At 42.3% G+C, this 13,144-nt stretch overlaps 1 protein-coding gene across 1 annotated transcript in view; it reads right to left on the reverse strand.

The window, feature by feature from the left end:
• LOC139233796 (serine/threonine-protein kinase 17A-like) overlaps window positions 1-11,947 on the reverse strand; it is a 56,904-nt gene extending 44,957 nt beyond the window's left edge. Inside the window, exon 1 of the mRNA XM_070864329.1 lies at window positions 11,470-11,947. Coding sequence (XP_070720430.1) covers window positions 11,470-11,582 — 113 coding nt within the window. The 5' untranslated portion in view covers window positions 11,583-11,947. The remainder of the gene's footprint in view (window positions 1-11,469) is intronic.
• Window positions 11,948-13,144: the final 1,197 nt, after the last annotated feature.

Consider the following 13,144-nt stretch of genomic DNA (forward strand, 5'->3'; position numbering starts at 1 on the left):
TTCAGGATCTTCAAAAAAAAAATTGGAACTAAAAAGATTCTGCCTGAGGTATTTTAAGAGTTAAAAATGGAATCTTCATTTTTGTACTGTGACAAGAAAGATTGCTCAATCTTTATAACCGGCTACATTGAGCAATAAGACCACTTGCATTGTACGTGCAATTTACTGTAACATGAGCATCCATTGGTAGATAAGAGTTTTGATAAGATCTTCTTTATTATGTTTGTGTTTGTGCCATTTGATGCCAACACCAACTCTGGATCTTTGACATGCAGAAGTGAGTGTCTCCCTGGTGATAAGCATGGTGTTCCTGCCTAGTTTGGGAAATAATAATTCTTTACGTGTTCATGAAAAGGTGGAACAACAATTAAATGTAGCCTTTTAATATACACACCTAATGCAGCATACCCACAGTAAAGGTTAACTGGGCATTTCCAATGCGGAATATGGGAAAGTAAAATTTGAATAGAAACATAGAAAATAGGCGCAGGAGTAGGCCATTCGAGCCTGTACCACCATTCAATAAGATTATGGCGGATCATTCCCTCAGTACCCCTTGTAATGTACAAAACCATGGAATTGCTATTCATTCGTAATCCATAGTAGTAGTGGAAGAGAAAATCATTTCTGCAGGCCAGAGATACATACTGTTCACAAACAGGGCCAATTCCCCTTTTCTACTCGAGTGGGCACAGATTGGGGTGCCTTGGTCATCGTTTCTTATCAGAAAAGGCGGCACTGGAGCCCACTTCTCCAAACAACAGTGTGGGGAGCATAGGTGCTCAATTTAAGTTTCCAATCTGAAGGTGAGGACGGAGAGAGGAAGAGTTCTGGTCCCTTTTTGCCATATCTAGCCCAAGGGAGAATGGCACATAGCACCCAACTTGGCACAGGGAATTCCGGCAACTTGCGGTTGCTGTGACCTTGTATCATTCCATTGCCCTTAACATCCATTCAGAATGAACAAGTGCGAGACATGACAAGATTTTGCAAGTTCACCTCCGAACAACACCTTTGAATAACATATTTGCATTAACTTGCCAAATATCTATCCAAACTTTGAATAGTTGCTCAATAAAGCTGCAAGAAAAATGATTTAATGTATATTTCCATCTGTAGCGTGTTTACTCTATAATGTCAATAGTAGTGTTGTAATGATGTAGTGTACAGTATAGTCATTTGTTTCTAATCAATCCAATCCCTATTAGCAACTGGGCTTGAGGTTGAAGTTTAAAGTCCTTTCACTTGTCCCTGCTTTCATAATTCAATTTATAGGGCCCAAGTTTCCACAAGAAAAAAAACGGGCGCCCCTCCGAGCTGGGCGCCCCTTTTCCGCACCTAAAAAAATCCTCGGTAGTCTGCACCTACCTACAGGTCCTCTGGCCCTTGGCGCAGTCAGCACGAGCTGTGGGGGGGGCGGAGCCAGGTCCCGGCGCTGAAAACAGTGCCGGGACCTCTGCACATGCACGCTACAGTTGGCACGCAAGTGCAGTAGCTCCAGGCGCCGAACTGTGTGGGAGGGGCCCGAAGCACGCAGCCCCTAGCCCTGGCCCAATGGCCTCACTGGGGCTCCTCCCACGGCCAGCTCCTGCTCCCCGCCTGACCAGACACTCGCTCTCCCCCCGCCCCGGACGACCCGAGACCCGCTCCCCCCCCCCCGCCCCGACCAGAGACCCGCTTCCCCCCCCCCACCCCCCGCACCGACCCGAGACCAGACACCCGCTCCCCCCCCCCCCCCCCCCCGACCCGCGCTCCTGTTCCCCGATCCGACGCCCTCTCTCTCTCTCTCTCTCTCTCTCTCTGCGGCACGAACGGCTGCAGAATTCTCCCTGGCTGAAGCACTTTCCTACTAATCTTTTCGTGGCTTATAAATGTTTATTCAGGTTGGATTTATTTGTATAATATTTGTAGAAGTATAAATAAGGATTTATTGTAGAATTTAATGAGTTCCCTTCCCCCCCCCTCCCCCCACCTCGTTCTGGACGCTTAATTTGTAACCTGCGCCTGATTTTTTTAATGTGTAAAACAGGTTTTTTCAGTTCTACAAAAATCTTCACTGGCTCCATTCTACTTTAGTTTGGAGTACATTTTCACTGTGGAAACTTTCAAATCAGGCGTCAGTGGCCGGACACTCCCCCTTTTGAAGAAAAAATTCTGTTCTAAACTAGAACTGTTCTACCTGACTAGAACTGCAGAAAAAAAAATGTGGAGAATTGCGATTTCTAAAATAGTCCGTTCTCCACCAGTTGCTCCTAAAAATCAGGCGCGAATCATGTGGAAACTTGGGCCCATAGAAACTGCTTTACTTGGAGCCTCGTGGCATTTAATTACAGACAAGGCCAAGTTTCAGGATTGACACTGCAATATATGCATACTGGAATTTGAGAGGCAGATGTACATGAGAATCAGTGACAAAGGACCAAGGATAGCAACATTTACTTAAACCGAGGTCCAACCCCAACATAAGACACATTCCTGTTTATGCAGTGATCTCATGTACCAGAGTTCAAACCGGTGATCTCTCTGCCACATTTACCTTTCTTCCGGCTTGAGACTTGTTGGAGGCCGAAGATATGTGATTACATTACATACTTGGGATATACAGCACAGAAACAGGCCATTCAGTCCAACCAGTCTATGCCAACTGATTGGGGAAAAGAAATAAAAATTAGCTGTATGTGTTTAAGTGGACCACCCAATGTGCGATCCATCAAAATATGGGTCTCCAACACCAATGAGACTGCAGAGGTCTAGTTCTCTACAATAGGGAGTACCAACAGCAGGAGTGTCACATACCTACCATCAACTGTGGGAATACCTGTACCACCAAGCTGCCGTTAACAGCACTCCCATGTAAAAGTGGTTATCGTAAGCTTATTCACCCAAAGAGGAAAAGGTATCATCACATTTTGCGCAGCAAATGTAACAAAGACTCTGCAAAGCCTTCGAGAGCAGAGTTCATGTGGAACATACATGCATACAGGTAACATATTCACATTTCAGAGCTGAATATTTGCTTGAACAAGAGTTTGGTAAAACCTGGTGTTAAATTACCCAAGCAGTAAACAATTATTCATGCTTTGTGAACATCAGCATGAATAGAGAAAACTGAGAAAAACAGACTAGCTTCAGATTTTTCAAACATTAAAATTATTTTTATGGCCAAGTCTAAATAAATAGGACATTTTGAACTTAGAGACACCAATCTTTGATCCCGTGTTCACACACATACTAACAAAATAGAAAAAGCTGCTGTGGCACCTCAGATACTCTGAACTACCCCCCCCCCACAAGCAGTATTCAGGCAGACTGCACACTGAGACTACACAACTAATTGACATGTAGATCCTCGCACAATGGTTACTCTGTAGGCGTTTCTTAGACACTGGTGAAAAAAGTTACCTTTCTAATGAGAGCAAGAAAGGTTGAATAGTGGTGCACTTGCAGTGCAGAATTGCTTCCGTTTTGATTACATTGCAGTTGCACATTAAACAACTGTGTACGAACAGTTGATTGAAGATGCTGCCTTTGACCATTTCCTGGAGGCCTCTACCTTCCCCAATGGCTGGAGATGGTCCATGCAAAACTTGTTATAGAGTTAGTCGGTATGCAACTGGAGTGAAATTTGGAAAATATTATACTGCTGAGATTTGAAAATACAATTATACGAGTTTATATAACATGCAGAGAGATAAGGCCATTAACTTCGGGAAATGGGGCTCTCTGTCTCATCTAATGTCTTGCAGGATAGTACAAGGCATATGGCAATATTGGTGCCACCGATCACATCTGCCCATGTAGAACTAAGGTTGGAATCTTCGAAATGATAGGCCATTCAACCCATCCTGCCTGTGCCGGCTCTTTGAAAGAGCTATCCAATTATTCCCATTCCCCTAACTTTTCTCCATGGCCCTGCAAAGGTTAAATAAATAATTCTGCAGGCAGTACGTTTGACAGTCATCTGACTATGACCTGATCTAAATAATTAAGGGAATTAAATCATATATACTGAAAAAAGTCAACTTTCCATAATTCTGGATTATTAAGCCATGTTGACAGAAGTGCAATTAAATTGATACTTCTATTTTCACCGTATGTATTCTGAGGGATGATTTCCACAGGGATTTTCCTGATTTCCCACCGTAGCTGTGACTGAAAAAAAATCAGCAGAAACCTGGAGAAATGGCGTAAACATAGGGGAATTAACTCGGTTATAGACGAGTGTCATCTTGGAAGTCCAGCTGTGATTTGTACATTGTTAAAGTTATCAACTGATCCATAGAAATTATGGTTGGGCTAAAATGGAGATTATCATGCTATGTAGACCTAAAAAGGGGACAAAATCAAAATATTTTAATGGCAACCAGTCTGTGACCAAAGCGGCAACCAATTAACAATAGAGCCCTGCAATTATCATTACTAAGTAATGGCACAGACTGTAAAGAATTTCTGAGTGCAGTGTCGCATTAAAGACCGTTTAAGCATCTCAGAAAAAAGTAAGACACCAAGAATGACAAATCTAATCATTTTCTTTAGGTCATGTACTCCCCCCAAGGAAGCCTCACGTGGGAGTGTGTGACTTCACTCAGGATAAGCATTTCCTCAACTGCTCTTCAAACCTCCACAGCAAATCAGGAAAGCAAACAATGTGACAATCGAGAGTCTTCAAGTCATGTTCAATGCAGGTGGCCGGGAGAAGGACAAAGAAAGGGGATAGTAATACTTTAAAGAAGCGTATGTGCACATTAGCCTAGAATAGGCCGATTCGCGTTTAATTTCCTTCAACAGGAAACCGACTAAGTGACTGACTCAATAATGTGTGCAGGGCACAGCAATTGCAGTTTTGCAATGAACCCATGGCCAGGGATCCGAGAACAGGAGCGCAGCATTGCCAAAGCACTTAGTATTTCATTATCATCCTGAAACGTGCTGTGGGCTTCCCTCACGCTACCATCAGAATGAATGATCAAATGACAGCATCTTACTGCATGTCACAAAAGAGCAAGCGGGAGGAACCCTTTCCCACTCCATATAACCGATCAATCTAAAATATTATTAAAAAAGCAAAGCCTCATGGTGAAACATTTTTTTTTTTAAAGCCTATACAGGTTTGATGACAGTAAGTTTATGATGAAATCACTCTACGTACAGAGACTTTATTACTTCACATACAGATTGCACTAAAGTTTAACCACAGCAATAAAAAAAACTATGTGCAAAATACATTTGCTAACTTCCCAAGGGCTCAATGGGCAACTGCACTGTCTGGTGTGATTAGTCCTTTGGGCTTCCGCTGAAGTTTAATTTTATCTGTTTGTCCCCAGTAGGTTAACTAATCTCAGCCAGATCAACAGTGGAGCTCGCCAATTGGTTCCAATGTCACCCAGCGGGGTCAGGGTTCCAGTTCCTAATCACTAGTCAGTTCCTCCTGATGGGGAGTGTGCGTGTGTGTGTGTGAATATCAGGCGAGTTGTGATAGCCCCCATGGTTGAATGTTGTGGCATCATTCATTCTCTGAGGTGACATGTGACGAACGACTGCTGTGGACGAGATGTGCAAATAGCTCCTTGGAATTGCACTCCAGTTCGAGTTATCATCTTAGGAGAAAAGAAGTGAGGTTTAAATGAGAGCACTTTGGGGAAAACACTGACATGGCAGCAGACAGAGGTTATCAGAGAACAGCCAGACTGCTTCTCACCAACAGCCACATCAATTCTATGGCATTGGCTGTCCCAGGAACCAAGCCCATCTACAAAAGGCTCAGCCTAACAACAATGCTCTTTTAGTTCCTACACTTCTAAAACACTTGTCTTGTTTTGTTAAAATCCCTGAAAGTTTGCACTGAATAGCTCTGAAGAATGTATTTGATGGAAGATTTCAACTTTCTTGCCTAATGTAAATATTCAGCTAACCTGACCCAACGTCTACGTCAGCTGCAGCCCCAGTGAAGATTAGCACTCAATTCGAAACAAGAACATGCTACAATGAATGAGATCTCCCAGGGTACGGACATAGATCTCCCCGGATTCTGTTTGTGCAACACGGAAGTGTTGAATGATCTGCCTGGCAGTGTTGAGCAGAGTTGTCTTTTCCCACAGAACACAGCCGACGATTGGTATCCGGCCTGTGTCTCAGTCTGGTGTCAGCTTATCAATTCCTCGCTTCACCGCCCCAAACTGTGGTTAACAGATTCTAGTCTGAACTCACATGATAAACCCAGCACCATTTAAAGAAGATATTTTAGAGTGACTAGTTGATACCCAAATAATGTGTTACACACACACACCATCTATTTGTACCAAACTCTCTTCAATTTCATCTCAATTGAGATTTTGTAATAAATTCTGCATTTTTATGATTTTAAATTAAAGTTACTGTTCACTGGAGTCGTAAAATGGCCAGCAGACTTCCTGTTGAATTTGACATTCTTGCGTCTGCTGGCTGCGAAAACAAACTCTATTGCGGGCGGTTTAGGGAGCTCACAGGTGTATTTGAACATGGTCACCACCTCCTTAGTCTATTCCCTTGACCCTATGGTGGGTTTGCACCATTGTCGAATGATTTTGCCGACTCTCTCACACTGCTACACAGGGACTAGCTGAAGAAATGAGCCTTGGTGAAAAAAAAAGGTGTTTAGAATTTTTTTTTCTCCAGAAATCATTGTGCATATGTGAGCAATGCAGCTGTGGGGGCACAATTTAGTTTTTCTAAATATATTTTCCAATCTTAGGAATCTCCATCAGCCAAGTCAGGGGGGAAAAAAAATTGAGACAGGGATACATATGGGCAGATGTAAAAATGGAGTGTCTGAGCAAACAACATCTACATTTTGTGATGCGTGGGATTCAGTAATTATTCCACACACCTTTTCACCCTGTAGCCCACCAGTGCACTCCCAAACATGGAGTTGCCTCTGGAATGAGACCCTGTGGATCCTGAACAATTCAGGGTTGAGCTATACTGGATCATTTGGCCTTCCAAAAGGATGAAGGATTCAGCACACTAGGAAACCAATCCCACATCCTTTTGCAGTACCCAACACAGCACAAGACTTCAATGCAAATGCATCCTTACAGCATATCCCAATATGGAGAGACAACAGGGGGGTGCAAACTTCAAAACACATGCTAATTGCAGCGATGGCATAAGTAGGGCTTTATCCCTGCAAGCTTTGAGGATCAATAGGTCTGCCTCTTGTTTGGCCCAGAGCAGGACTTGCGAGAGTTTAACAATGAGCAAGATTAAAACTGTATTGGTTGAATAAAAAGTAGGAGACTGTGCACATGCAGTACAATCCAATCCAATTCATATATCCAGTATTAGGTAGTTCCTAGACGGAGGCCAAATTAAAAATAGCATAAATGTCAAATTTTGGAAAATGAATGAAGAAAAAGCAGCAGAAAATCTAATTTCCTGCAGTCGAGAGCTAATAAAAAGACAAGTCTGTGCATCCTATTGTCAGCTGCTGTAGGGGTGATAATATTACAGATTCGTACTTAACTTTATAAGCTACTTGTTTTAATCTCCACGAAGACTGAATAAAGGCTACTTTTCTCCTTTAATTAGATTTACATCTTCATCTGCAGGGATCTGCCTTTGCACTCAGAGGCAGGAAGATACAGGAGCTGTTCTGGCACAGTGCCCTGGTCAGACCAGGAAATCTGCGGCTGATCTTAAGCTGACAGTGTCGCCGCAGATTCCAGGTCTGGGGATTGCTCCAACACAGAGAACTTGAGTAGAGGATAACAGATGATGAGGATGGGAAGGAATCCTGTAGCTATATAATGCAAGACTACTCAGGCCCTGCTACCATGAAGAGGCTGCGCTATGGAATCCTTCTATAGTAGCACCAGCATTCTTCTGCAGATTAATAATGTTTACCAGACATTTTGCAAAACAACATTATTCTTCTGTGCCAGCTGTTGCTCAGTTATTAACAGCCTTGCCTCAGTCAGAAGGTTGTGGGTTCAAGTCCCACTCCAGAGACTTGAGCACAAAAATCTAGGCTGATGCTCCAGTGCAGTGCTGAGGGAGTGCTGCACTGTCGGAGGTGCCGTCATTCTACTGAGCCCCCAACTGCTCTCTCAGGTGGACGTAAAAGATCTCGTGGCACTATTTCGAAGAGGAGCAGGGGCTAATATTGATCTCTCAATCAACAAAACAAAAACAAATTGTGTGGTCATTATCACATTGCTGTTTGAAGGAGCATGCTGTGTGCAAATTGGCTGCTGTGTTTCCTACATTACAACAATGACTCCATTTGAAAAAGCACTTCAAATGTCCGGTGGTCATGAAAGACACTATATAAATGCAATTCTCTCTTTTCTTTCTGCTTGTGAGTTCATGTTAAAAAGGTATTACAGTTCAATTTAGTTTAGAAGCACGCTAGAGTTGCAAGAAAGAATGTTGCAGTAAGGTGCTCTGAAAGATTTTCTTTCCCAAATTAATTCAGAGAGCTAATGAAAAAAAGTAAACATCCATGGTTCTCAAGTGAGTCTCTGCAATGATTAAAGTCCTGATTTGCACTTTGGTTATAGACGAGCTCCACGACTGTCTCAGTTAGATTTCTGTTATATCTGCCTGATGACAAGTAAAATAGATCACCAGTGGATAACTTTAAACCAGAGAAATATAACCTGAAATTTTGTTTGCACAGAAAAAAGGGGGAATTTCAGCCCTTTAATACAAAAAGAATGTCATCCTGCAAAAAAGTGAATAATATGGTCAGCATTCTTGAAACTTTCCAAAAACATTGTTACTGTCAAGGTTATTGAAGCCTCCAAAACCCCAATGCTGGACAGTCCCAACTGCGCACTTCTTACTTTGCAAGACTCTTCTGTAAAATAATACAACCCCCTTTAAAAAAGGCAACATACATGCTTTGCCTTTGTTCTTCCATTACATTGTAGCTCAGGAAGTGGCTGTTGTGGCATACATTTTTTTTTTAAAAAGATGCTTTTAAATTTTATTCCACATTTTTTGAGGGCGAGTCTTATTAGAAATCATGTATATATTAACACTTTGAGACACATATGCAGACAGGACAACTCTTACATTGTGTAATTGTTACTGGAATTGTCCTTTTAAACTGGAAAATTATTTCCACTGGATTAATCAAAAAGAGGCCTGAGACAGGTCAAGAGACCTTGTAAGAACTTCCAATTTTGCTTGTGGTACTCAGCCACATTGACTGGGTATTGTTAGAGGGAAAAGGTGCAGACTTGGATATTTGGTGGCAGTGAGTACAGGAATGATTACAGTGGCAAAGCCTTTCACTGTCAAACAGCTCATCAACGATCACTGTTTAGGCTCAGAGATGAAGAACAGTCACGTGAGTGAGGTACTGGTTGGCTCTTTGCATATCACACATGGAACCATGTCCCAGCAAGACTCCGAACCGGAGGGTGAGAGGGGGGGGGAGAGAGGGAGGGGATAAGTCCTACTATAGAGTAGATGTGTTCAGTTGAGGGTTGGGTTCTACAGATACAACAATTGATGTTGAGATAAGTTCAAACACATATGCATCCAAGTTTCATATGAATAAATGGAAAACAGACAGCAATCTAAACCTCAGAATAGGGTTGCTATTACCATTTATCTTATCCAGTTTATGAAATTTACAATCAAATTCTGAGGTGAATTACCACAGAACTGATGAACTGTTTCCATACTATTTACATCACTTGTTACATTGCTTCTAACAGGAAAAACCCCACTGTATACACAGAATACTAAAACCAATAATGTATCACCATCATTACGCTCCAATTCATTATTAACTTGTGTGGCTGAGCAAGTGGGGGAAGGGAAAATCAATAAACTATTATCCCAGCCATTCTAGTTCTTAACAGTTAGCCACAAGACTCTGTTCTTAATCTATATACAACCTCTTCCTTATTGATAACCAAGAAGAAAACTTTCATGGAGGCGATGGATGGATATTATACACTGGTCAATCTTGCTTTGTTACTTTACAGGCTAACTAGCTTTCCTGGGGTGGGAGGAATTCTAGGCATTAGCAATACTGACGAGAGGCCATTGGAAACAATGGGATTCTCTGATGTTACACCGCCTCTTCAGAAAAGGCTAACAATTATTTATAAAATGATAAAGTAAATCCATAATCTGAATTCACATTTATTTCTGGGACCTACAAATGCAAATTCCAGATTTGGACACCATCCCGGACTGTCAGATGTACACCTTAGGTTGACTGGCCGACTAAACACTAGCAATCAATCAAGACACCTGAAGGTGCAATTTAGTCTTAACTGGATATGGGCACTTGTCTGCAGATAAATCAATCTAAGCTGAGTGAATTCATAAATATCCCACAGAGAACTTCCATCAATTTGGACTCAGAAATGTCTTTGGCATTCACCACCCTTGGGGTTAAAGCAAAAAGAGACTGAATCGTGTGGAAAATTAGTGCAATTTAGAAGTGCACACAATAGCACCTGAGCAAATATCTGCAGGGAACTAGAATTATATCTGCTTTCATAAGGTTCCCCCGAAAAAGTAAATACATAGAAAATATAGTGCATTTAAAATAGACTGCAGTGTGTGAAATGATCAACCTTCCCACCCCCAGCAAAAGAATCCCTAAATGATAAATCACTAACTTTAAAAAAGTATAATGTTCTTACAAACTCTAGAAGTTTTAAATTGTCACTGGTTTGAGCATCCATCTGTAAATGTGTCCTTACTTATTGAAAAAGCTTAATGGAAGAGCCCCTAGTGTAAAGATGTACAGTCTGCTTGTAAATGGGCAGAGAGGTTGCATTTATATTCTTCATTGTTCTCAACCTAGAGACTGAAGCTCCCTTGACGAAACCAGGGATTGTTAGATCAAACGCATCCAAAAATTAATGTATGAATTAATAATGCAGCATAGCCAAAACTGACCAGCAGCATCTATATTTTTTCCAACAGTGAACTACAACAAGCAATGTTCAAACTATGATTAAAAATAGTAGAGCGCCACAGATACATTTAAAGTGATCATTACCTGCGACTGTGCAAAATGTTAAATAGCAATTAAGACACTGAAGTGCCAATTATCTGTGCTGACGCTGTATAAATTTAGCAAAAGCAAACCATGCAACTTCTGCAGACTCGGCATAGTGCAGTCCCTTTAACCCTTTGAAGACCAACATCAAAAATAGATGTTAAAAAGCGATTTGTTTTAGTTACACATCTTTAAATAGAGAAACATTTTACCCCCCACCCCGCCCACATTAACTGACATTGATCCAATATTGCCTCTTTGACAAAGACTTTCTGCATTCCCCCCTACAAAATTATACTAATGCATCATTTTAACCTTGATGAGGCAGTTTCGAGAGATCTCTCAGTGCCTTATTTACTGCGACCGATGGAGAGGAATCTCAGACACAATGGGAATTCACTAAGCTGAAATAAATATCAATGTCCGGCAACTTCCGATAGACGGGTCCCTTTAACACTTACCTTCCCAACTCTTTTCCCAAAAGAGTGTAATTGCTGTTAAAAGAGTCGGTCCGTATTCGGGACAAAATCTTGGCCACCATCCCTTTGCGATTCATCATTGCAGCCGTGGGCATTCACCAAACAGCAAACTTTCAGTAGTGGCGAGGCACTCCAAAAAAAAACCCAAAGCAATTCCCACTTAATGCAGCCAGTCAAACCTCACAAGAGAGTGCAATGTCTCGTAACCACGGTGCCAAGTTCAGCTTTTTCGCCGAGCAGATAGATTCCAGTAGTCTTTAATAAACTTGTGCAAAGTCTGCAGTGAGCGGGGCTGACAGCGCGATGGGTAAGCTGCGGCCGATTGAGGAGCCTGACTCTCCAGGTGGGTGCAGGCGGTGCAGTGAAAGCCGGTCAGGCTGAGCTCTCATTCAGCTCAGCGTGCCCAAGATCTCCCAACAACACACACACACAGTTGTGGCGAGACATCAAAACACTCCGAGGAGTTGAGATCCAAACGACATCATGGTCGAGAGAACCAATCACAGTCTACGCGGAAACTGATGAAACGGGGCGACACCATCGTTCCTGAGGCGCGATTCCAAACTGCAGCTCCAGTTAATCACGAATTTAGCTTTGGGAAATAAAAGCTCTAGGCATCACGATAACGTAGAGATTGCCACTTTTTTTTCTTGTCAAGTCCAATAAGATAGGGAGCAGAATAATGTAGAGAGTGGGATCAAGACTGGCGTGAATTCCTGATGTTTGCTTTTCTGCAGATAAAAATTCATTGAAAGAAAGACTTGCATTTATATAGCGCCTTTCACGACCACTGAACGTCTCAAAGCACTTTACAGCCAATGAAGTACTTTTGGAGTGCACTCAGTGTTGTAATGCAGGAAATGCGGCAGCCAATTTGCGCACAGCAAGCTCCCGCAAACAGCAATGTGATAATGACCAGATAATCTGTTTTTGTTATGTTGATTGAGGGTTAAATATTGGCCAGGACACTGGGGATAACTCCCCTGCTCTTCTTCAAAATAATACCGTGGGATCTTTTACTTGAGAAAGCAAACAGTTTTAACGTCTCATCCAAAAGACAGCACCTCCCAACAGTGCAGCACTCCCTCAGCACAGCACTGGAGTGTCAGCCTAGATTTATGTGCTCAAGTCCCTGGGGTGGGAACTTGAACCCACAACCTTCTGTCTCAGAGGCAAGTGTGCTGCCCACTGAGCCACGGCTAACACTGAATTATGGTGATTGGATGGTGGGGCCGATTTTAACCTTACCCATTGGGCAGGAAATGGATGTGGACGGATGCCCCCCTATCGAGCGGTGTAATTCGGTCGGCTGGCCCGATAAAGTCAACCTCCCGCCGGGCGGAATAGGTTAAAATTATGGCCGTGGTGTGCCGGACAGCGAGCTACCTGAACTGCCACCAGCACCCATTGGAAACCAAAGACACGCTGCCCACGATTACCCAGTATGTGTCAGTGGTGAATGAAATACCTCACTGCCAGTGAGACCTCAGAATATTTAGGCAATCGCTTTTATTATCTGGGATTCTGTTGCTATCCCCCAGTGTTTTGGGGATTGCAGTTGTAATTTATGTTAAAAAAAAATTAATGAAAAGTACAAATCAGTGGCCTTGATTATGTAAATGGGAAAAAAAGTAATTTATATTTTAAGAATCAGATT

The sequence above is a fragment of the Pristiophorus japonicus genome, chromosome 21 (assembly GCF_044704955.1).
Source record: "Pristiophorus japonicus isolate sPriJap1 chromosome 21, sPriJap1.hap1, whole genome shotgun sequence".
Lineage (NCBI taxonomy): Eukaryota > Metazoa > Chordata > Chondrichthyes > Pristiophoridae > Pristiophorus > Pristiophorus japonicus.